The following is a 27,230-nucleotide window of genomic DNA, read 5'->3' on the forward strand; positions in this document are numbered from 1 at the left end:
GGCTCCCGTTGACGTGGGAGGCCGCTCGCCCGCAAGTAGAGGGATGAGGCTGTTTCTGCCGCACTTCTCGCACTCTCTCCTCTCAATGGACACACAGACGGCGTGCAGAGCTTAAGGAATAAAAAAAAACACGCGAATTTAAAATGCTCGAGGTATCCAAATGGTAATTTTTAAAAAGATCGTATTACGGCATTTTTTTACTGTATTTTTAGAAGAGCTAAAATGACTGAAACATGTGTTTTAAGAATAATTTTTAAGCACTAAACACCCGGAACAGATTCTAAAAAGCACCCAAGGGACTTGTATTACAACTTCATCTTCATTTCTCCGCCATTGAATATTAAGGCTACCGTTCAAACATCGTAGTTGTCTTGAGTCACCCGTAATTCGCACACATGCTAACCACTGGCTGGGAGTCTTTGAGGGCGTCTAGACCAGCTAGAGTGGAAACGAAACCCTTAGAGCTTTTAAGGGCAACCTGATGGTAAAATAAACTGGGAGATTATAGAATCTCTTACAATTATTCACAGCAAAAGTTTTAATCATTAATAATTCTCGGAATTTGTAGAAATATGAGATAATGAATAGAAAATATCTGGTGAAAATATCCGCAGCAAAACATGAAACCAAGTGAGGTATTTTTTATTCTGGAACATTCATATGAATTGCCCTGGAAAAAATGCAAGGCCACTTGAATGCAGCAACGTAGGAGTAAGTTCAGCCTTATCCTAGCTTGTGGGTAGCTTGTAACCCGAGCTCACAAGTAGACACCCCCTGCGATGTACTTACTTGAATAAATAAATTTACTTTTTCGTCAGTCGTCTAAGTATTGAATTAAAATAATACGGATACATTTAATTAAGAAAATAAATAACATCCTGTACAAAAATTTTCCAATCAACAAACTTCATCTGCTCTCAGTAGCGCAGCCAATTATAAGCGTGCTAGAAATTCACGGGCCATCGCGGGAGTGGGGGTAAAACTCATCGATTGGTTTGTGCCTGATGATAGGAGCAATATGTCTATTTCCGAAACGTAGAAAATTTTTCCTTCATAAAAAAAAACACACTGTGTTTACGAGTGCTGTCGTCGTTGTGTTGTCAGGATTTTTTGTTTTCCTGTATGTGCTATTCTTGTTTCAACTGTCTCGTCGTTGTCGTGTTATTGTGTTGGTCTGTGCTGTAAACTTTTATTACCAAATTACTCCCCCGGAATTTTCTGTGTAGTCCAAGCATGTAACTTTGACATCAGTTGATGTTGTCTTGTTCTCCACGTGTTTTGTAGTATACTTATATTTATTATTTTATGTTTATCCCTGACATTTATTTTAAGACAACCAGCGTAAATCAGCAATGTGTATGTCCAAGACATTGTGTTGAATCAATATAATCCATTGCAATAATCATTAAAAATAATGTAAGTCTTTCGGTTTTTAGCTGGCTTTTATTATTGCCGCAGTATTGGTTTGAAAAATACATTCATTTTTAAGGGCAAATAGAAAAAATTAATACGAAATTTGACATTTTACGTGTCGCAAATTTAAAGAGAGATTTTTTAAACTGTTTAAAATATTTTTACACCTATGCTAATCTAATAATAAATACCATTATTATTTTATCTAAAATTAACAAATCGTATCACATTGAATGGGCAGTAAAATTTTACCATAAAATACTGATGTCTTTAACATATTTGTGGGCGCTCATACAAAATTTGTTCTATTGTTTCACTTTTGGAAACTTATTTTTTTTTATCATAAAACTTGTTAAATCGGCGAGCAACTCAAAAGGCAATAAGGCGGAAGGTGGATCGGAACTAAAATTAGTGGCAGACCCGAGTGACCTCTAATGGCGAGGATGGCTTCAAGGTCCACCTACAAGCTTTCGCTGGCCGCATCTTCGCCTCTATGGCAGGCGCGCGAAGACCGTACATACACTATGTTCAATGTTAATCATATTTGTACGATGTAAACAAAACATTATGTTGTATTCTTGAAAGGTCTTTAATCCGGCATTCTGTGGTTCGGGACTCTTTGTAAACCGGCACCAATCAATCCGCTCGCGTTCAGATTTTGTCCGCCAGGTAGCAGCACTGTACTGCGCTGCCGCCGTTTATAGTTTATAGTTTACTGTCAGTTTATATTTCGGTACGGTGTTTCCTGTTTTATAGCGAGCTGTTTCCGTAATGATTTGAAGCATACAAAGACGTATCCCCGTCAAAGGTAGCTCCAGAGCCTGTGACGGATATAAATACGAACATTCCCCTCGAGGTAGGAGGCAAATGTGTCGCTAGTACCTTGTCAGTTTAATGTTTCAGCAAAAAAAAAGAGAAATTATTCATTAACATATATTTTTTATCAACAGTTTTAAAGTGAAAACATAACACGGGAGATAAACTCCACGAGCATTCAATCAAATACAAGACGCACGGGTTATGCGTATAGTGTACCTCGCAATAACATTGAAAAATTGATTAAATGTAGACGAGTGCTTAGAAAAATAGTTAGCCTCGATATTCATAGCGCATTGAACGCACACACAAGTTACACATTCAATAATTACTTAATGCAGTGAATTACACATACTCTACAGGGAATAAGTAAATATGATTATAAGAATATGCGATTGTGTTCGTTTGGACTTGGATAACTATAAAAGGATAAATAATACTGAAATTATGTGTACAAAATAACTTTATGTAGCAGCTAAAATGACGTAAGTGAATAAACAACGATACGTACCAACTGGGTGGCGATCATGTTAGAACCCGTCAAAATAAACAAATAATTTGGAACATGGCAGTGAAATAGAATTTAAAAAAGGGGGTTTTCCGTAAAGTCGGTTTACGGACGATAATTTTAAGTGATAACGTCATAAGAAAACATCGATGATAAATTGCATAAGTATTAATTTTCAAATATTATTTACAGTTTTTGCAAAATTTAATTTAAACAATTTGTTTGAATGTAATCACGAACAATTAGTTAAAAAGCCCGCCTTAACCTTTTCGATATTATAAAATATTTTCTCGCACGGTGGTTTGCCGGTTCTTGCACGCTCGGCTCAGGCAGAACGTGACAATTATTCGTGCGTGCAGCCGGCGTTCATAGATTTATAAGACGTTATCACTAGGGGCATGCAGATTTCACGAAAATATCTGAACACTTATCAGACTGCAACAAGGTATACCCGCGCCTGTGGTTTCTTCCTTGTGATTGGCGGCCTTCTACGAGAGAAGTCGTTGTCTTATTTGACCGAGCCACTCAGGACGCGTTTGCTTCCGCACTGAATCACTGGGATTGGTGTTGTTACAATCAATATGTACCTGGGAGAAACTCACCCAATCACGAAACACAGACGATGCTACAGTGTTTTGACTTTCATCTAGTCCCGAAATCTTTTCGCGGAATAAGCATGCCCCTAGTTATCACGCCAAATAAATCATGGCAAATAGCTAACAAGGGTCTAGAGTGCCACTAATACCATCAAGTCGCGAACTCGAATCAAGAAACTCGCCCATGATCGACCCCTGGTGTGGTCGTGACAAGTTGCTCGTCCGAAGATCTGAAGTGGAAGAATCGGCAGAGGCCGCCGATTCATAGAGACCGGAAAAATTCGCGGGTTCAACGACCTCCAGGATAGACTCCACTATCCTCTACACACTCGGGGCAAATGCCAACTGTTCATTGGCTGTTGACTTATGAGTCGTCTAGACTGGGAAGCCTGTGATTCGACACTTCTATGAGTGAAGGCCTCTAATTGGCCCTCATTACTCCAGATTAACCGGGAACCAATGGCAGAAGCAGCACTAAGGTATAATTATTTGAATTTTAGCATGTCACGAAATGAATCCGCGAATTTTTCAGGTCTCTACCGATTCATCATTTCACCATCCGTGGCAGTAAGTGTGGGCGAGGCCAGAAATCGGAGTTTCCACAACTCGCAAAGTGCATTATTGTAATTCAGGTGCACCCCAAACTGGTGTAGAATCATTTGAATCGACGACGAGGGTGCGTGTCTTGTGGGATAGGTTTGGCACACGGGCCTGTGTGCGCGCTGGTAGGTTGTGTAATGCTATAGAAGTTACGTGTACCTAATTCGGCGGGGGAGTGAAGCTCCCCACCAGTTAGATCGGCTAACTGGCGTGATGTAGTTTCGTGTTGGTGTGCATAAGGGGCTTGACAGTGTGATGTAATTGGCAGAGGTTTGCTAACATGGCCTTATATATAGAGACCAGAAAAATTCGCGAATTAATTTCGCGATAGGCTAAAATACAAATAGTTGTACCTCAGTGCTACCCCTGCTATTGGCTCACAACTCAACTGGATGTCTCTGGGCCAATGAGAAACACCCAATCTAAGGCTTTATCGAATCACAGGCTGCTACGTTGGGACTTCTCACAAGACAGCAGCCAATGAGTGGGTGACATTTGACCGGGTGTACGTAGAACTATGGAGTTCATCCTACAAGTCATTGAAGCCGCGAATTTTTCCGGTCCCTAGTAATATAAGATAGGTGGAGTAAGACCCCGCAACAAAGAAAATAATCCCTGCGGAAGGAAGGGAGGAGTGGTCACGGGAATACTGGAGAGGGAAGGAGGGTCAAGCGGGAAATGGAGGGGAGGGGGTAGGAACACGACTCTGACGCCGACCATGTCCGGAAACTGACGAAGGTCAGACTGTGACGAACATGAGTTCGTTGCAGATTGTCTTGAAGAACTGAGATCGAAATAACGGACGCAGTGTAACATTGGAGAATTTTTTTTTAGACAGTAACTCTCATCCAATTTTCTTCTTTCTGTGGAGCCGCTAATTGAAAACAGTTTAAAATACTAATTTACTGAATACTATTTTGCTTTTGCTTCACTGTTAAAACTATATATTTACGTTCTGTCATTCAGCAAAATCAACTATTAGTACAGGCCGTGGTTCCGAAAATTTCACTATTTTTTTGACGTGTTAACATCTAATAAATAGATGAACGCCGGCTGCACGCACGAAAAAGTGTCCCGTTATGCACATTGTCCCGTTACGCTGTGTCCCGTTTCGCTCATTGTACACTTGCGCCGCATCTATCTCTCATCCACTCGATTGAAACAACCATCGTATTGACTTTTTCAAGGCAGATTAAACTTGAAACTTTCCCATTCGTTTCCTACTTTTCCTATCATCGTCCTATCCTTAACAGAATAACACATATTGGAAGAACTTAAATAGCAAACGTGTATAAAAGTTATAGTTTAAAATAATACTCTTCATTAAAGTAATAAACATATTTGAATTAATGAGTGCAAATAAAAGTAAATTTATCAATTAAATTGTAAAATTAATTTCACTCCTTCTTTGTATCCATACAAAATAGTGATAATTCAATAAAAATGATTCAATTTTGTTCATTAAAGTATGCAATAATTTCATCAATGTTTTGTTATGACGTTGTAACGTTAAATTATCGTCCGTAAACCGACTTTACAGGCAACCGTTTTTTTTATCTTTGCCGTCGTGGAAGTGGTTTTACAGAACAAACAGATCAAGTCCAATATGAAAGCTACCCTTCTTGCAAGGCTGAAACCCCCGCTCGATCAGGCTTATAGGCTTCGGCCTGAGACTCACTCGGAGTCTTCCTTAACACGGAACCTCCCTCCCCCCCACAACCCGTTACATTCAGAATTAAGCTAGGGTAGGGAAAATAAAGAGCGCGTTTAACTCAGCACACGCGACAGAAGTGAAACTTCTTTGGTTATTCAAACAGTGCGTGTCACTGTTCATTCAAACAATTCTGCCATTCGGAACAGGCAAAATCTTTGAACGAAATACGACTTTCGTAACAGGTGGCGCTATCTACGCGGGTTAATGCAGGAACTTACAGGACAACGCTCTCTACGCTGCTGGTTGAACAAGGAGGAATGCGAGCGCGCGCTGGTAGCAAAAAAATTAATTCAAGGCACTCACAGCTGACTGTATAGGATACCTATATCTATTTTCCGAAAAAAAAACGGTTTCTCACACTCTCTGTCTTATTCTTTGTTCATCTATTACCCTCGCACAAAAGTGGAGGACGAAAACGAGCACAGCAATATATATAGTTTGGTTATCTCTTTATGTCTCTTTGGCCAAGTACCCATACTCTGACCTTTTTCGCGGAGGAAAAAGTTTCACACGGATTTACGGGCTTGAAATTTTACTCTCGTCGCTACAAAGAAGTTTCACTTCAAAAACACCACTTCCATTCTCCTGCCTCTGTGTCCCTGGAGCGGCGACCTGGCTCGTCGACAGAGTAACCCCGTGACGTGGCGTGCGCGAGAGCAAGTAGAGGATGAAGAGTGATTCTGCCGCACTCTACTACCCTTCCTCCCTCCTCACCACTACCCGTCAGGAATCTCGCCTCTCTCCTTTACCCCCCCCCCCCCCCCCGCCGCAAGGCAAAACTGCCAATACCAGGCTTCCCGTCTGGAAACAAGAGCATCTCACTGGCTGCTGGACGCGGGGTGGGGGGTGGGGGTAAATACGGCAGCCGAAATAGACGGCGCTCGCCTATCGAACCCTGCTATGCCAACTTCGCGTACCGGCGTACGTGGATACCATTCGCAATCTAAATGTTGATGTTCGCTGTTTGTTTTGATTTTTTTTCTGTCCATCGACCAACACTGCGTGGTTTCCTTTCCCAGTGTACATATCATTGACGGTGAGGTAATTAATACGGTAACACTCAGAGATATGGACAAGCAATATTGGGACAGGAAAAAGGCTATCGCCTACGAGGACTAGCCAGAAACTAACGACCGTTTGGCCATTAAAAAAATTGGTTTTCTGTAAAGTCGGTTTACGGGCGATAGTTTAACGTGACAAAGTCATAACAAAACATTGATGAAATGATTGCATACTTTTATGAATAAAATTGAATCAGTTTTATTTTAATAATAAAAGAATAAATTCTTGGAATTAGACTAGTAATCAGATTTTTAAAATGCAAGAATAATTAACCTTTATTGCCGAAATTGTTGTTTTAATAAGCAATGAAAACCACATTAACGTTCCACTTCACTTTATAACCAGTCGACGAAACAGTTGACGTGTAGATGTAAGTTGTGTGCTGCCTCTGTCTTTCTTCTCCTCGGACGCATAGGCCAATCGAGTGGAAGAGAGATAGATGCGGCGCAAGCGTACAATGACCGTAACCTGACACAGCGTAACGGAACAATGTGCGTAAAGGGACACAGCGTAACGGAAAAATGTGCGTAACGGGACACTTTTTCGTGCGTGCAGCCGGCGTTCATCGATTTATTAGACGTTGTCACGTCAAAAATTAACTCACGCGAAAACGTTTTTACTAGCAGTTTTAGTTTACTGCATATCTACTTAACATTTCCACGCAATCCCATTCAGTTCCAAACACTTTTCGCAATGCTGCACCAGTTTATTTAACCTCTCTGCATAGAAGTTCGCCGCCTGGGAATTATACCAGTTGGCAATCGTACTTTTGTAATATTTGTTGTAAATTTTTTAAACCATTTTTTCATGAAAGATACCAAAATTACGCCCTTTTCGTCCCAAAAAAAAAAAAAAAGGTAGCATTTTTCGACTCGAGTGCGGAGAAATGTTTACTGAGAGCCTGTACCTAGGCTACACGCATTGCGTGTTTGTATCCCGTGATTCCTATTGCCAAGGCGTCTGTTCCATTACCAGGCGAAGAACATATGCATATGCAGAGGGGTTAAAGAAACTCGTGAGGCGTTGTCAAAAGTGCTTGGAAATGAATGTAAATTTGTAGAAAAGTGAAGCAGGTATGCTCTAAACTAAAACTATCAATAAGAACATTTTTCGCACGAGTTAATTTTTTTGACGTGACAACGTCTAATAAATCGATGAACACCGGCTGCACGCACGAAAAAGTGTTCCGTAACGCACATTGTCCCGTTACACTGTGTCCCGTTACGCTCATTGTACGCTTGCGCCACATCTAAACGCCAGTTTTTAAAATTAATTACAAGTCTATTTCATCGACTGTTTATAAAGTGAAATTAAAAGTTAATGTGGTTTTCATTGCTTATTACAACAACAATTTCGGCAATAAAGGTTAATTATTCTTGCATTTTAAAAATCTGATTACTGGTATAATTTCAAGTATTTATTCTTTTATTATTAAAATAAAAATCATTCAATTTTATTCATAAAAGTATGCAATCATTTCATCAATGTTTTGTTATGACGTTGTCACGTTAAACTATCGTCCGTAAACTGACTTTACAGACAACCAATTTTTTTTGCACAACCAGAATACACTTGAAAGATTCATTTGAAAATTATTCATAAAAAAGGGGGCTCATAGTTATATAGAAGTCCTTAATTTCTCGTTCGTAGTTGGAAGAAGCGCTTGCGAACGTGTTGTGTAACTGCAGGCGACACAGCTGTGTTCTCATTGGCCAGCCGAGCGCGGGACGAGCCAGAGACGTGAGCGATGACTAGGGACCGGAAAAACTCGCGGGTTCAATGACCTGCAGGATGAACTCCATAGTTCTACGTACACTCGGTCAAATGTCACCCACTCATTGGCTGCTGTCTTGTGAGACGTCCCAACGTAGCAGCCTGTAATTCGATACGGCTTTGGCCGGGTGTTTCTCATTGGCCCAGAGTCATCCAGGTGAGTTTGTGAGCCAATAGCAGAGGTAGCACTCAGGTACAACTATTTGTATTTTAACCCTATCGCGAAATGAACTCGCGAATTGTTCCGGTCTCTGGCGATGATGACACCTCGGACTACTCGTGTTGAAAGGTGCAGATGTTTCTGCCGACACGCCGCCGCCTGTGAACATCTCCGCAGAGAGATCCCCGCCGCGAGGGATGCTGGATCGGAGAGGGGGGAAAGGGAGGGGAGAGGCGCCACGGGAAGGGGGAGGGGGTTATTTTTTTTTGGGCGGACGGAGACACTCGGAAGCCCTATCGATTCCCGTCGCCTCGCGTCCTAGCCGGCATTCCGCGGCTCTCTCCCGTCACGTGGTTGTTGGGGGGGGGGGGGGGGCAGCGAGTGCCAACGAGCCGAACACTCGCAGTGCCGGGGAGTAGCCGGGACCGCGACCCGAACGCCTCTCCGCTTCGGAGGAACAAGGGGCTAGCGCGCTGTCAGCCACCCACGCGCCAGTTCCAGGACATTGTGTAACAACAGCGTGTGGTCTATCACCAAAAACCTCCCCAAATGAAAAAAACACACGCAAATCAAATGTCTGATGGTTAGAGACCTGCAAAATTCGCGGATTCATTCGGTGATAGGCTAGAATTCAAACACATATACCTCTTAGATAATTTTGCTATTGGCTTACTGTTCATCTGGACGAATCTCAACCTGTTATAAACCCTCAACCAAAGAAGGATCGAATCACAGACAAACCAGCTGAGACGACTTACAAGTCGGCAGCCAATGAAATTGTGTTATTTGCCCGAGTGTACAGGGGTATGTGCAGTCTATCCTGAAGACCATCGAAACCGCGAATTTTGCAGGTCTCTACTGATGGTCTGTAGGCCTGTAACTTTTCATTCATAACAAATTAATTTAAGGATAGATTTTTCTTAACTGGTAAAAAACAGGCGTGTTTATTGCAGGCTTTATATTAGCTTCACCTGTATGTTTGTTAGTTTGTTTATATGTTTGTAACCGACTCCTTTGGGTGCGATTTTGACCCACTTTAAAGGGCCTAATTTCATTCAAAGTTGTAGATATATCGAGGACCGATGACAATACACTAATTTGATAAGATTATTCTATTATTCAATTTTCAAAATAAGATTTATGTCAATTTATATAATTTCACAATATTTAGTAGGCTTTGTTTATATCGCGCCAAAGACAAACTGAAAGAAAAGAGTTCGCACATTGTAAAGAAAACCATTTCGCTCATGTGCGAACACTTTTCTTTCAGTTTGTCTTTGGCGCGATATAAACAAAGCCTACTAAATATTGTAACAATTAATTAAATGAAAAATGAGAGTGGGTTATGATTATTTTTAATGTGTTTTGTCAGTTGCCAATTACAAATAAGTAAAGAAAAAGTTATATAACACGTTTTAGTGATTATCACTATTTTACTCCATTATTGTTAATATTTAAATAATGGTTATACACACACAACACTTCCTTTTTAATATAGATTATGCCATATTCCAAATCTTTGCTTCCATTTAATTTGGCTTTACTAACGTAATGAATATCATGAAATCTTCCCCTTGTAAACTTTCTTGGTATGCTTCTGTTTACTTCGATAATACTGCGTATTCATTTTAAAAGTAGATTAAAAATATTTAATTGGTAGAGACCTGCAAAATTCGCGGTTTCGATGGCCTTCAGGATAGACTGCACATACCCCTGTACACTCGGGCAAATAACGCAAGTTCATTGGCTGCCGACTTGTAAGTCGTCTCAGCTGGTTTGTCTGTGATTCGATCCTTCTTTGGTTGAGGGTTTATAACTGGTTGAGATTCGTCCAGATGAACAGTAAGCCGATAGAAAAATTATCTAAGAGGTATATGTGTTTGAATTCTAGCCTATCACCGAATGAATCCTCGAATTTTGCAGGTCTCTGTTAATTGGTTATCTTACTTCAGTGTTGATTCATATGTATGCCTACACTAAATGGAATCCGAAATATGAAAATTCCCGCCCCTTTCTCCCCCCCCCCCCCCACATGCTGGGATGAAGATAAGAACATCATGCCAACCAATCAGCGGCTCTCATGTTCTCGGGGGCTGGCCAATGCCAGCTCTCTCGCGGTCACGTGGTGATAACCTGCCGACATATGCGACAATTTTGACGTGACAACGTCTAATAAATTGATGAACGCCGGCTGCACGCAATAAAATATGTCGCGTAACGCACATTTTTCCGTTACACTGTGTCCCGTTACGGTCATTGTACGCTTGCGCCGCATCCATCTCTCTTCCACTGGATTGGAACAACCATCGATTTGACTTTTTCGAGGCACATTAAACTTGAAACACTCCCATTCGTTTCCTACTTTTCCTATCATCGTCCTATCCTCAACAGAATAACACAGATTGGAAGAAGTTAAATAGCAAACATGTATAAAAGTTAGAGTTAAAATAATCTCTTCGTTAAAGTAATAAGATATTTGTATTAATGAGTACAAATAAAAGTAAATTTATCAAATAAATTGATTTCATTTCACTCCTTCTTTGTATCCATACAAAATAGCGATAATTCAATAAAAATGATTCAATTTTATTCATAAAAGTATGCTATCATTTCATCAATGTTTTGTTATGACGTTGTCACGTTAAACTATCGTCCGTAAACCGACTTTACAGACAACCAATTTTTTTTTTGTAAAATTATTATCGGTTTAGAGTTATTCCGGAGCCTGATAGAATGAAAAAATAGTAAAGTGAAACGAAGACCTAACAACAAACGTATTAAGTACACAGAGTTTGGGCATGTCGTGAGATTTAAATGCGAAACTTTCCCGTCGTCCCAAGTCTTTCTTTTGCTAAACCTCGCGACGGGGAAACCCTACACAAAAGTTGTTATTTTCATTCATCGTGATCGCCTGGGAGTATTTGCGGAACTTTTAATCACCCGAGTTCCCGACCCGCGCGCATCAGGGCTGAGAAAGGGGGGGGGGGGGGAGAGAGAGACAGCCGCGTGACATTTCTCTGCAACTTGCAACTTCAAGTAATGACGAGGGGGAAAGGGATCTGTGTTCCCGAAAAGAGACGCCGCCGACCGTGGAATCAATAGGGACTGGAAAAATTCGCGGATTCAATGACCTCCAGGATAGATTCCACTATCCTCTACACACTCGGGAAAATGCCAACTGTTCATTGGCTGTCGACTTGTGAGTCGTCTCGACTGGGTGGCCTTTGAGTCGACACTTCTACGAGTGAGGGTTTCTAATTTGTCCTCATTACTCCAGATTAACAGTGAACCAATGGCAGAAGCAGCACTATGGTATAATTATTTGAATTGTAGCATTTCACGAAATTAATCCGCGAATTTTTCAGGTCTGTAGGAATCAACGTTCCTCCGAATGTTTCACTTCCAGAACTGCGGGTGCTTGGAGATAAAGATTCCACTTTGCAGTTTTTAGAGTTCACGTTGGTTTTCACCTGAGCTCTATACACGTCGTGTTAAAGAGCCCGGACAGGCGGGACTCTTTGTCCATGCCTGAAGAGACACACACACGGTCAGCCCAGCTACCAGTTCGGACTGCTCTTTCCGAGCTGATCGTTTGGACTGTATTGAGGCCCTTCTGCACAGAGAAAAAGGTTTGTTTGAATCAAACAAATATTTGATCATATATGGCGACACAAATATTTATTGGAGGAACAAAATATTTTGTTAGCTTAACCAAACTCAGTAAGTAACAAAAATTATTTGTTACACCTAACCAAATGTACATTTGAGTTGACAAAATCATTTTGTTGGGTGAACAGAATCATTCCAACTACAAAATATTTGTTTCAATTAACAAAATATATCTATTTCCTCATATACAAACAAATGTTGTGTTGAGGCAAACAAACCTTTCTCTCAGTGTGCAGACCAGGCGCTCAGTTCGGATCGAACAGTCCGAGCTGACAGTTTGGACTGAACTGAAACCTTCCCCACAAACGCTCACTCTTGTGGTTGCAATTTGCTGTTGGACGTACCGTTTAATCGTTAGAATATTGAAGAAACTTTTGACGTTGTAATTGCAATTGTACTTTCCGTTAGAAAAAAAGGGGGGTTAAAATAGCAAAGCAACCAAAGAGCACAAACGAATTCGTATGCCACGACACTCGGCTGTTGGGACTGACTGATGTAGCTTGGCTTCTGGGTTGTAGCCGTGTGTCCTTTAGCGAATAATAATTCACCGGACGTTTCGGTCGACATTGCAGTTGCCATCACCAGGGAGCAGTTATCTACAGTAGATAGCAATAGATAAGTGCTCCCTGATGAACAGAATGGATAAGTTGTTTCTGGTTGAGGCAAAAGAATTGTGCACACCATTCTAATATTGGCACATGGTACAACTGAGGCCAGCAAACCACCGGTGTACATCTGGACGAACAGACGAAGTAGTGCTCCTGGTGTACCCTCACGGGTTCAGTCCCAGGAGCATGTGGTGAGGCCAGGCCGGGCTTCGGCCCGAAACAACTTGCTCTCTGATGATGGCGACTGCAATGTTGACAGAAACGTCTGGTGAATTTATCATTCGCTCGAGGACACGCGACTACAAACCCAGAAGCCGAGCTACTTCGGACGATGGCCCGTGAAAGCCTGCGGACGTTGTCGGACCGACTGTCTTGGACCGGCGAGACGCTGTTACCAACTCGCGGCAGTTCCGACCGCAAGGTCGCGCGGTGGTCCGTGGTGCGGGGAGGAGGGGTGGGGGTGTCCCTGCAAGGGCACAGAGAGCAGGGCTGACCTCTGACCCGCCTCGCGTGTATCGACCTGAGTACCTCTTGGCCGCCCTCGCCGCTGTGGCCGGACTCCAGGCGGGGGAGCGCGGAATCAATGGGGCCGCTCTGCATGTCGTCTATAATTACCTCGGCCAGCAGTCCGTCCTAGCGCCCAGAGCCAAGCTCAGCAGGCGCGTGCCAGCATTCAGTTTTACAATCAGTCTATGACTAAAAACTTTAAAAGTTTGATCACTTGTATTATCTTTCAAAGATTTGTTTAATGGCAGTGCATGACTTCAAGTAAGCTTTTGGACATACGCCATTGCTAAGCACATGCATGTCTGTGGAAGAAAACTACAAAAAACCAAAAGACAAAAAAAACACAAATTAAGCAAAAATTGTTGTTGTCAACAGGATATACACCACATAATATTCCATAACAAGAATATGGTCAACAAACAAAGAAAAACAAAGAAAAAGGGACTAAGAGAACGAAAAAAAAACCCACAAATGATGAATTAAACCCCAAAAAAAAAAAAATTCTGCACAACAGTTGGAACGAGACAAAAACACAAAAAAAAAAAAACGAAAAGACGAAACAAACACAATAGTTTTCCAAAACAGAAACAAGCGACGTTTCGGGAACTGCTATCTGCTCCCGTCCTCAGGCAGAGACGCACATGGACTTGGTCACTTGGCTTTATTACAGTGTGTCAGCGTGAAGTCACGTACACGAGCAGTGGGGAGAGTCTAGTTCCAGCGACCGACACGTGTGATGTACTGATGTGTCGTGATGTCGGGAGTTGGCAACGTGTGCTCGGGAGAATACACGAGTCATATTGGCCTGTGCTTCACTGAGCGCAGGACATGACCACCGTCGGAGCATTTGACCGTCCAAGCCACGACGCAAGGCTTGTAGTGTCGTCTCGTCAATAACCGCTCATGTGTAGAGACCGGAAAAATTCGCGGGTTCAACGACCTCCAGGATAGACTCCACTACACTCTACACACTCGGGGCAAATGCCAACTGTTCATTGGCTGTTGACTTGTGAGTCGTCTCGACTGGGCAGCCTGTGATTCGACACTTCTATGAGTGAGGGTCTCAAATTGGCCCTCATTACTCCAGATTAACAGTGAACCAACGGCAGAAGCAGCACTCAGGTATAATCATTTGAATTGTAGCATTTCACGAAATGAATCCGCGAATTTTTCAGGTCTCTACTCATGTGTCGCCATGCCAGGATCTCTCTTCCTTCTGTCTTGTCGAGATGACACACAAGTAGTAGAATCACTAGTAAATGCACCACAATTTTTTTGACGTGATAACTAGAGACCGGAAAAATTCGCGATTTTAAATACCTATAGGATAGACTCTATGATCCTCTATGCACTCGTACAAATTACATCTGCTCATTGGTTACCAACTCGTAACACCTGTTGACTGGAATGATCGTGATTCGCTAATTCTTCTGTTAAAGATTTTTCATTGGCCCAGAGCCTTTCAGATAAACTGTGGCCCAATCACTGAAGCAAAATAATGTCAAAAGTATTTGGACTCTATCCTATCGCGAAATGAATCCGCGAATTTCACAGGTCTCTAGTGATAATGTCTTATAATTCGATGAATACCGGCTGCACGCACGAAAAAGCATGACTCATTGTCACGTTCCACCCGAGCCGAGCGTGCAAGAACCGGCCAACCACCGCGCGAGAAAATCTTCTATAATATCAAACAGGTGAAGGCGGGGCTTTTTAACTATTTGTTCGAGATTATATTTAAACAAATTATTTTAATTTAAATTTGCAAAAACTGTAAATAAAATTTGAAAATTAAAAAAGTATGCAATTTTTGCATCAATGTTTTGTTATGACGTTATCACGTAAAGTTATCATCCGTAAACCGAATTTACAGACAACCTTCCCCCCCTTTTTTTGTCGTACATAGCCAGTTTCGATTATGTAAATATCCGTAACGTAGTATGAAACAATTTCCAGTGTCAAATAGGCAACATCCTTAAAGATCCCCACACACAATCAGTCAATCCTTTCGATTAGGTCTTATCAGTCGGAACTGAATGGTACCGGAACTCTCGTGTGATCAGTAGGAACTGATGGATAGGGGCATGCAGATTTCGCGGAAGGATTTCGAGACTAGCTGAAAGTTAAAACACTGTAGCATTGTCTGTGTTCCGTTATTGGGTGAGTTTATTTCAGTTACATGTCGATTGTTACACCACCAATCACAGTAATTCAGTACGGAAGCAAAATCGTCCTGAATGGCTCGGTCAAATAAGGCAACGACTTCTCTCGCAGACGGACGCCAATCACTAGGAAGAAACCACAGTTGCGGGTATACTTTGTTGCAGTCTAAAAGGCGTTCAGATCTTTTCGCGAAAAATACCTGCCCATACTGATGGACGGACGAAATGATGGCTAGCCACATAATCGGACTGTGGGCTCTGGAGCTCTCAGTCCATACTGTATTGTGTGGCAGCAGCGTCTTGCCAGTCCAAACCGTCAGTCCATTGGCTGAATGTTGTGGCAGCACGAGAATTCCGTAGAAGGAATTTAGTCATTAAAAAACAAAATTGGTTGTCTGTAAAGTCGGTTTATGGACGATAGTTTAACGTGACAACGTCATAACAAAACATTGATGGAATGATTGCATACTTTTATGAATAAAATTGAATCATTTTTATTTTTTTAATAATAAAAGAATAAATACTTGAAATTATACTAGTAATCAGATTTTTTTAAATCCAAGAATAATTAACCTATATTGCCGAAATTGTTGTCGTAAATAGCCATGAAAACCACATTAACTTTTCACTTCACTTTATAAACAGTTGACAAAACAGTTCACGTGTAAATGATTTTAATTAATTTTAAAAACTGGCGTTTAGCTATAAAGTTTAAATATATTTATGAACAACTTTTCATATAAATAAACTGTAATCAAATTTCTATCATCAATTATATGAATCACCATAATTTTTTAGTCAATTGTAACATAACCTATTATTACTGCACTCACCGACAGTGTAACGGAACACAGCGTAACGGAACAATGAGCGTAACGGGACACAGCGTAACGGAAAAATGTGCGTAACGGGACACAGCGTGGCGGAAAAATGTGTGTAACGGGACACAGCCTTACGGAACAATGTGCGTAACGGGACACTTACTCGTGCGTGCAGCCGGCGTTCATAGATTTATTAGACGTTGTCACGTCAAAAATAGTTACAGCGCAGATGAACACAGCGGGATAACAACGACCAGACAGTCTCAACAATGTTAGTAAATGAAGACAGACAACCAAACATGGAAAACGCAGCAAATGTATGAACACAACAATGAAGATGAACAGTTATTATGGACAACTCAATGACGAAAACACTGACGAACACAGCAGGTTTCTTCCAAATTCTATACGATGAAACGATACGTCCAACGGCAACAGCAACCACAAGACTGATCGTGTGTGGGTATTACTTCAGTTAAGTCCAAACTGTCAGTTCAGACTGAGCAGTCCGAAATAGCAGCTGGTTATTATGGCGTGTGGGAACCTTAAGACATTATTGAATGTGATATGATTTTTTTGATATAACAGTTTATAAAGCTTTTGACGTGACAACGTCTAATAAATCGATGAACGCCGGCTGCACGCACGAAAAGTGTCCCGTAACACACATTGTCCCGTTACGCTGAGTCCCGTTACGCTCATTTTACGCTTGCGTCGCATCTATCTCTCATCCACTCGATTGGAACATTCATCGATTTGACTTTTTCGAGGCACATTAAACTTGAAACACTCCCATTCGTTTCCTACTTTTCCTATCATCGTCCTATCCTTAACAGAATAACACAGATTGGAAGAAGTTAAATAGCAAACATGTATAAAAGTTGTAGTTAAAAAATTAATCTCTTCGTTAAAGTAATAAACATATTTGAATTAATGAGTGCAAATAAAAGTAAATTTATCAATTAAAATGAAGATTTCATTTCACTCCTTCTTTGTATCGATACAAAATAGTGATAATTCAATAAAAATGATTCAATTTTATTCATAAAAGTATGCAATCATTTCATGAATGTTTTGTTATGACGTTGTCACATTAATCTATTGTCCGTAAACCGACTTTACAGACAACTAATTTTTTTTTTATAGCCTCACTTCTCTAGTTGTGCTCTATCCACGCAACGGGCGGGGGAAGCTCTTTTCTGCACGTGAAGAACGTCTATGCTGGAGATAGTTGTTCTAAGCTATTAGAATATAAGTTAGAATAATCTTAAAGAGATCTGGCACATCGTATTTTCTCGATACTTCAACAATATTGTCGACAAAAGAAGTACACAGATTTAGTTTTATGTTTTCGGACAGCAAGAACACGCACTTGTGTCTTGTCTCGGCGATTGTCACGGTCTTGAAGACTGTACAACCAAGTACGTCAGGATCATGTGCGGGCGTTTCTCCCAGATGAAAGACTTTGCCTGCGGCAGCGGGGATTGCTTATACTAAAGTAGCTGATGAGTAGGGACCGGAAAAATTCGCGGGTTCAATGACCTGTAGGATGATTTCCATAGTTCTACGTACACTCGGTCAAATGTCACCCACTCATTGGTTGCAGTCTTGTGAGACGTCCCAACGTAGCAGACTGTGATTCGATACAGCTTTGGTTGAGTGTTTCTCATTGGCTCAGAGTCATCCAGGTGAGTTGTGATCCAATAGCAGAGGCAGCACAGATGTATAACTGTTTGTATTTTAGCCTATAGCAAAATGAATTCGCGAATTTTTCCGGTCTTTACTGATGAGTAGAGACCTGTAAAATTCGCGATTTCAAATCCCTAAAGGATAGACTCCATGATCCTATATGCACTCGTGCAAATTACATCTGCTGATTGGTTACCGACTCGTAACACCTGTTGACTGGAATGATCGTGATTCGCTAAATCTCATGTTAAAGATTTTTCAATGGCCCAGGGTCTTTCAGATAAACTGTGGCCCAATCACTGAAGCAAAATAATGTCAATAGGTATTTGGACTCTATCCTATCACGAAATGAATCCGCGAATTTTACAGGTATCTACTGAAGACTGGGCGGGCGTGAGGAGACCTCGTGCAATGTCTCGTGCCACCACTGGTTGTTCATGGCGGTGCTTGTGTCACCCTCAGGATGCCAGGGTCGTGGGTTCAACCCAACACTGGCGTGGCCCAAATCTACGAGCACCGAGTCCGTTGAAGCGGGTCTCAGCCCACAATTAGAGACCGGAAAAATTTCCGGATTAATTTCGTGATAGGCTGAAATCCAAACACGTCAACAATTCTGCTGGTTTTTCTATTGGCTCGAAGTTTAACTTGAGCTCTCTGGGCCGATGAGAGATTATCGACCAAAGAATCATCGAATCACAAGCTACCCAGTGGAGACGCCTCACAAGTTATCACCCAATGAACACGCGTGTTTGCTTGAGAAATGCAGAGGATAATGGAGGCTATCCTAGAGGTCATTGAATCTGCGAGTTTTTCCGGTCTCTACCCACAATGCATCTGGAGGCCTCGTCGGCTTAAGCCCCATGTATGGCCGTGCCACGTGTCACCACCTTATCAAATACAGTACACCCCCGATTATCCGCGAAATTAAGTGGCAGGGCCACCGCGGATAGTGAAAATCGCGGAGATTCCGCAAAAGAGCCGAAAATGGGAAATAAAAAAAGGAAACATTAATTTCAACTTAATAATCTAAAAAAAATTTATGTACAGTAAAAGTTACAATTAACGGTAAAAAATTTTAAAGGATGCTAAAATTTTGGTATTTTACTGAATAATTAACATACAATACATCTCAGTAATGTAAACATAAAAGTGCTCAACCATATGACTAGAAACAGTGCACGACAGAGACAAAAATAGCAACGCATGCCAGCCTACTGCGTGAGTTCCGAGAAGGCCTGTGGCGTTTTACTGTATACTGCACACAACACACTCGTCAGTAGAGTTCAAATTTGATCACTTGTAATAAAATACAGATTTATGTATGTGCTGTATTTTTTCGTAGCATGCGCGGATAATCGGGAGTTTACTGTTCAATGAAATACACCTCACTGTATTTTTTTTTGTAAACGGAATAGAAAAATTCATGTTAAAATTAAAGATATTTGTAAATTTTTACACTGACACGTGAAAACAACTGAATCGCTACTAAACAGTGTTTGCAGTTGTACTGAGTTTGAGATCTTACCTGGACATTTAGGCTTCGTGTTATCCCAGTAACTCTAGTAGTTAATGTAATTTGTAATCCGTTCCCTGGATATGTTTCCAGTATAAACTGCGCACATGATACAACAATAATAAAGTCCAGTTGCTTCAATATACGATTACCTTTTCCATGGTTTAAAATAATTATGCATGACCGAGACATAAATTAAAATATAAAATTATGCGCCAATTTTCATAATATTTACTTGATATTATCGCGAAAAACATATTTATGTATGCAAAAAAAAAACATAATCATGTGTTGTACAAAGTTACAATATATTTCTTGTTAACTGTTTTCCAAAGAAATTTTTTGACCTGACAACGTCTAATAAATCGATGAACGCCGGCTGCACGCACAAAAAAGTGTCCCGTTACGCACATTATTCCGTTACGCTGTGTCCGTTACGCACATTGTTCCGTTACGCTGTGTCCGTTACGCTGTGTCCATTACGCAGTGTCCCTTTACGCTCATTGTACGCTTGCGCCGCATCTATCTCTCTTCCACTCGACTGTTTATAAAGTGAAGTGAAACGTTAATGTGGTTTTGATTGCTTATTACAACAAAAATTTCGGCAATAAAGGTTAATTATTCTTGCATTTTAAAAATCTGATTACTAGTATAATTTTAAGTATTTATACTTTTATTATTAAAATAAAAATGATTCAATTTTATTCATAAAGTATGCAATCATTTAATCAATGTTTTGTTATGACGTTGTCACGTTAAACTATCGTCCGTAAACCGACTTTACAGACAACCAATTTTTTTGTGTAATATGTACAGTTCACTATCCTCGTTGAACCACGGTTGTTTACACGCCCCGTTCTGAACGGCTGGAGTGCGGGAAAGAAGCACGGAGTAGGCGAGTGGGGAGAGTGACGTGTTACGGTGACCAGGTGTTGGGGGGGGGGGGGGAAGTGGTCGGAACAGCCAATCACCGCCTCGGTCCTTGAACGGCCGGGTGGCGAGCGACAAGACACTTGCTCGTTGCTTGCTCGCAAGGGCTTCTTCCGTCTTGCAGACTATCTTCAATGGATAGAGACCGGATTCATTTCGCGATATAATAGAGTCCAAATACTTTTGACATTATTTTGCTTCAGTGATTAGGCCACAGTTTATCTGAAAGACTATGTGCGAATGAAAAATCTTTAACAGAAGAATCAGCGAATCACGATCATTCCAGTCAACAGCCAGAAAGTGGTTTGTTATTTCTAGAGACCGTATTCCTGAAGCTCCCGTCGCCTGAAGCGAGCACGCTAGAACCCATCTCACCTGCCTTCATTGTGTCCGATCCCATTCTCTTTGCGACGGGAGCACAATGGAGGCGGAGAGTAAATGGCAACGCCGCGAGGTAGATCCGCCCTGTTGCTGACTCGGCCTCCTCCTCCTCCCCCCTGCCCCAGCGGGAGACAGGCGCTGTTGCCACGTCGCTCAGCTCCCTCGCTGAACATGCGAGTAGCAGCACGGGGGAGAAACTCTTAAATGCCGAGGCTGAGACTCGTATTTTTAAAAGTAATTTTGGGCTCACCCGCTAGATAGTAGCTTTCATAATATATTTTCAACATAACTACGTTGTGAGAAGTAATTCATCAGCTATTATCAGGCAAACAAACCAGCTAAAATTAATTCACTTCAAATTAGGTGACAACATGTTTTGAGGTGTGGCATACCGTTTATATAGAACATTATTTTATTATTACAAATTATAAAATAGCATTATGTTTATTTTTTTTCGTATTATTTAGCAACACTTTGGATTACAACCTCCCGCCCGAGTGGTTTTTGCTAGTAGTTGCGAGCCCGTCCAACAGATAGCGCCAAAAGCTCTCAGTTTCCACTGTAACAGTAGCATTTCTACGAGTATATATCTCTATCCTTGTTCTATGAACAGCACAGTCACGGGCCTGGATCTTTGGGAACGAGGTGGTACATTCAGTGCGCAAAGAGAAAAAAGTACCCGAAAATGTATAAAAACTGGAGTTACTTGGCTTGTGGGTTGTAGCCGCGTCGAAGTATCTGTTGTCACTTTCTGCTACCATGATGATGGCTAGAGACCTGAAAAATTCGCGGATTTATTTCGTGAAATGCTACAATTCAAATAAATATACCTGAGTGCTGCTTCTGCCATTGGTTCACTGTTAATCTGGAGTAATGAGGGCCAATTAGAGACCCTCACTCATAGAAGTGTCGAATCACAGGCCGCCCAGTCGAGACGACTCACAAGTCAACAGCCAATGAACAGTTGGCATTTGCCCGAGTGTGTAGAGGAGAGTGGAGTCTATCCTGGAGGTCGTTGAACCCGCAATTTTTTCCAGTCTCTAATGATGGCGACTGTGAGGTCAACCGAAACGTCGCTGAAACTTTCGCCTTCGACGCATTTACAACGCAGAGGCCAAGCAACTCCAGAAAGTGGCCGCGACAACCTGCGATATTTTATTTAGCATGGACACTCTTTGGTGAAGGGGAAAGTATCAGCGGAGTTGTTTCACGAAGAGCAGAATACTTCATAAACATTTAACATTCTAAAATTTCGTAAGTAGATTTGAGAAATTAGTTAACGTTAACGAAAGTGGTTAGAGGCTAGCCTATAGTTTGTTCACTGGCATTAGTTCAGGGCGAGAGGACCAGTCTAAACTGATCTGAGGTTGATGTAACTTGATTAAAGTATCAAGCAAGATTACATGTAAAACTTACCTATTTAAAAAAATAATATTTAACACACTGCGTTCCTCTATCGAATCGATGCAGGCCAAGTATTCAGGTATTATTTCTATTATTCTAAAAACGAATTTATTAAGTGTTCTGTATAATCTCCACCAAATTAAGGAGTTCATAACTTATTATTGACCAGATAATAGTTATTGAGAGTCGGTTTGTCTTTGTTTATAAACACTATCCCATTACATTTGGTAAAGCCACCACTTTTTATTTATTAGTTATTCAAACCCTCCCCCCTCGGTTTAAAATGTGTGTCGTCATCTGATACTTATTGTTATCTACTCCAACCCCGTTGCAATATAATGGGTGTATAATGTCACGCAAATGATGTAAATTACGAACACATTCGGGATTTTTCACATCTATTCTATTACACTTTGGAAATATCCGCGAAAATATTTGTTACAGAAAAACAAATGCATGATATCTATAGAGACAAAATTACAAAAAAAAAATACAGTCAAAAACTAATATTAATGTGGAAAATAATTCATGAAGTGTGAGACCCGGATTCAAGAAAAAATAATATAAAAATATTTCGTTCACATTTTTAAATAAATTGTTTTTAATGGCATTAAAATTTTAAAAACTTCTTTTTAATGGCCACTAAGCAATGTTTCCTCTGGACTGTCATTAGTTTACCTAACTTTCTTTGTCAATCACGATTTTTCAAACCTACTCACCGTATTAGTGGAGAGGTAGGATTTACTTTTTCATTCACAATTTGTCTTTTCCAATGATATATTTTATTTTTTAATTTTAAATAAAATATAATTGTTGTATATTTTAGGTACTAATAATAATCTTGAGTTCTAATTGTAATAAATATTAATACAAAATTTTTATATTAAAAATAATATAACATATTTTTCATAGCCTTAAAGAATGATGTCAAATAGTATGTCAGCTACACCATGGCCCACACATTAAAAGTTTAGTTAATCCATGAATATTTCAGACATTAATCATCCTCTTCAGTTTACGAATATACTGAAAAGTTTAAGTATATGCAGGTTTGTCCAAATACATAAAAAAATCATACCATCTCCATTACTTCGAAAATATAAAATAACATCTGCTGTAGTAAATATTTTCTATAGCCTAATTCTAATTTTTTGTTTAGGAAATACTAACTAAAATCATAAGGTAATTAGTTATTTAATAACAAATGTATTTATAATCTTGAGTAATTAAAATCAATAAGTAACTTTTACCATAAATTTATAAACAAAACATTATAATCTTAAATCTACTGTTGATCTCACTAAAATTTTGATGGAACCTGTATATTGCATAAGGACTTTTCGTTACATTAGAGTCCCAGATGTTATTTTTCAAATAAATTTTGGGCTGGGGTTATACTTTAGTTTTTTTTTGTAAACCCGAGAAGATTTGGCGAATTTTTTGTATCGCTGGCTAATTACTAGAGACCGGAAAAAATCGCGGGTTCAATGACCTCCAGGATAGACTCCGCTATCCTCTACACACTCGGGCAAATGCCAACTGTTCATTGGCTGTTGACTTGTGAGTCGTCTCGACTGGGCGGCCTGTGATTCGACACTTCAAAGAGAGAGGGCCTTTAATTGGCCCTCATTACTCCAGATTAGCAGTGAACCAATGGCAGAAGCAGCACTAAGGTACAATTATTTGAATTGGAGCATTTCACGAAATAAATCCGCGAATTTTTCAGGTCTCTACTAATTACAAATTTGTGGTTCTTTCAACTGAGCCGAACATTGTTTGGTAACCTTCATCTCCAGCTTGTTATCTCTGGCTGACGAAGGCACTTTGCGAACATCATAGAAGTGTGAAAGTGCGAGAGACAAGCAAACGGGAGTCTCAAGTGACTAGCAAACTTGCTGCATGATGGACGACTTGTCAAGCCGACAAGGCCACTGCTTATTCGATCCCTCCAGCGCCCAGCGCGTCAGAACTAACAACGTTCAGCGACCGCACGTCCATTATTTCCTGCGAATAGAAAGTGTAATTAAAAGTCTGACAATAGCCATTTTAATTTAAAGTTTAACAAAGGTTGCTTTAAAATCCCAAAAAGAATGACCTATGTCGCCGTCATGTATAAACTTACAAAAGTAAATTAATGTTTCCCTTAACGAGCTCTTTGCAACTAAATCTTCCAAGTTAATGCATACATTTTTGAACTGTTTTTTTACATGCGTGGAGCATAACTTATAAAAAAATTTCTACAAAAATTTTCCGCGTTGGGTAAAATCAATACGCGTTCTATGACAATTACATATTTCTGTCGTATATCACTGGTAGCATAACTTTCACAGATCTTCAGGCTCAGAGAATACAATTTTTAAACCTTGTTTTTTTTCTTTTGTTCGCAGGTCTAGGAAAACATAACATAAACGTTGGTTGGTTTATGTCAGCCACGTTCAAAATACTAAAATACATTTATTATTACCAGAAAGCAGAATTTCTAATTTGCACGAACGTGGAATTTTTGGTCGTGTAGTTGATGATCCGATCATATTAGGCTAGCGTTATTTGTTTTCTTCCGAACAGACGCGTACAGACATAGCTGACACAGTAAAGTGCTGTATTGTTGGATGTAATAGGTTAAAACTTAGTCTCAATATTTCACGAAAGAAAATGTGTTATTCAACATATGTTGTAAAAAATAATTCAGATTGCAGATTTTTATCGTGTTTCCATAACCTATTTTTTATAATCTTGTTCTTCAACAAAAATCATGATTACTTTTGTTGAATTGTAAATTTTTTCAAAGCATCCACCTCTCTTCAGTAGTTCCTAGTCGGTGACAGGTTGCTAAGGTGACAGTGACACGCTTCGTCGCCTGTCCGCGCTCTGTCATCGTCTGGGACGTAATCTTGAAGCGAGAGACCCTGGACTTCAAAAAGCCTCTTGGTGATTTAACAAAGTTTTTTTTTTTCATTACATATTTTGTTCATAAATTGTACGTATAGTTGACAGGTTTAGCATGGCACTTAGATTAATGTTCTTGCAGTAAAGACTCTTTTTAGTGTAACATCTTCTAACTAAAATTATTATTAAATTCTTATAGAACAAATATTTTTTCGTTTCTCTTCTTCCTTACACAACGATTGTGAAAACCCAAGTTATAAATCACCTAGAAGAACACAAGTATTAATGGGATTCTGTGATAATACGGTTATCTGCTGCTAGCATAACAAATAATGGGCTCGCTTAAAATTTAAAAATAATATGTGTATGATTATGCAGTGCTTTAAATTGTTTATTCTAGCCTTCATGCTCCTGACAAATTAAAAATTTTCATTAGACTAGGAAATAAGTAAGCTACCAATATAGAGGTGACATATGGTAACAATTGACATTAACAAGCACCAAAAACCCTTTATCACACAAAGGTATGTAGCAAATGAACTGTTTGAGTTGTTATGCTACATTCAGAACAGAGAAAGAGGTTAAATATGACATGAAATTGTAAGTTTTCTGCCTTAAATATTTAAAGTAGTGGAATAACTAGATGCAAGGAAAAATTGCAGATTAATTTGTTTACAAGCTAGACCAAAAATCTCAACACTTTTTAATTGATTTGGCTGCTGTCATCTTGACCTGCCGACACACGGATCGCTACAAATTACTGACCCTCTGTGAGGACAGTAGACTAGGCCCGAAACTGTTACACGCATCAATACCCTCTATTGTTGAATCATGTGTTACTTGATACTTCTTGTCGACTAGATGCCAGTAACAAACTGGCAAAAAAACAAGGGAATGTCTCGTTGAAACCAGTACGAAGGTAGCGTGCAACATGGAAGCAGAAAATTAAGAAACGTAATAACTAGAGACCGTGAAAATTCGCGAATTCATTTCGCGAAAGGCTAAAATACAAATAGTTATACCTCAGTGCTGCCTCTGCTATTGGCTCACAACTCACCTGGATGACGATGGGCCAATGAGAAACACCCAACCAAAGCTTTATCGAATCACAGGCTGCTATGCTGGGACGTCTCACAAGACAGCAGCCAATGAGTGGGTGACATTCGACCGAGTGTACGTAGAACTATGGAGTTCATCCTGCAGGTCATTGAACCAGCGAATTTTTCCGGTCCCTAGTCATAACCCTGAGGGTGGCGGCAGTGACACTCACCAGGTCTATGAGCTGCGACAGCCGCAGCCCCAACTTGACAAGCACGGTGTCCGTGTTGTTGCTGACGGGGCGGATGAGGCGGTTGTAGTTGCTCAGCAGGTCGTCGTACAGGCGCTTGGCGTCCGGGTTGGCGTGCACGCGCCGCCCCCACGCCGCCACCAGCAGCAGCACGAGCAGCGACGCCGGCGCCATCCTGGCATGGCCGGGTCACGTGAGGGCCGCCCGACGCCTTGTGGCCCGGCGGCCCCTGGGCGAGCCGCAGCCAGCGCTGCACCGGCCGCCGCCGTCGGGCGCGGTGGAGGGGGCAGCGCGCGGTGGAGGGGATAGCGCGCGGCGGAGGGGGCGGGGCCTCGCGCATGCGCGCGCAGCGCCGCCCCTGCCCGACGCAGCCCGCAGCGCGCCGCGCAACCTGGCCGGCCGGAGCGCGGCTCTTAAGGCAGTCGCCAGCGCCCGAGGGGAGCGGCAGGAATGCAAATTGTTGCGAAGACGAGGACGGAGAGAGTCGCCCGAGGGTGTAGGGGGAAAAAAAATGTTAATAAGAGGGGATAGAACTCCTCTCCAGCCTCGGCATGTACTCACAGGGTCGAATCACAAATCAAACGTTGCGTGAAAAATACGCTCGTTAACGTTCGGACTTTCTCTCCCTGGGTTTTGTTAATGATGTCGTTTTTAAAAAAATAAATAAAAACTGAAGTCAACCCGAGGTGTGTGTGTGTGTATATATATATATATATATATATATATATAT

The 27,230-nt window shown here is 40.9% G+C and overlaps 1 protein-coding gene across 1 annotated transcript in view; it reads right to left on the reverse strand.

The window, feature by feature from the left end:
• The window catches only part of LOC134531602 (acetylcholine receptor subunit alpha-L1), a 72,101-nt gene extending 45,427 nt beyond the window's left edge, over window positions 1-26,674 (reverse strand). The window contains exon 1 of the mRNA XM_063367345.1: window positions 26,483-26,674. Within this exon, the coding sequence (XP_063223415.1) occupies window positions 26,483-26,674 (192 nt within the window). The remainder of the gene's footprint in view (window positions 1-26,482) is intronic.
• Window positions 26,675-27,230: the final 556 nt, after the last annotated feature.

The sequence above is a fragment of the Bacillus rossius genome, chromosome 1 (genome assembly GCF_032445375.1).
Source record: "Bacillus rossius redtenbacheri isolate Brsri chromosome 1, Brsri_v3, whole genome shotgun sequence".
In the NCBI taxonomy this organism is placed as follows: Eukaryota; Metazoa; Arthropoda; class Insecta; order Phasmatodea; family Bacillidae; genus Bacillus; species Bacillus rossius.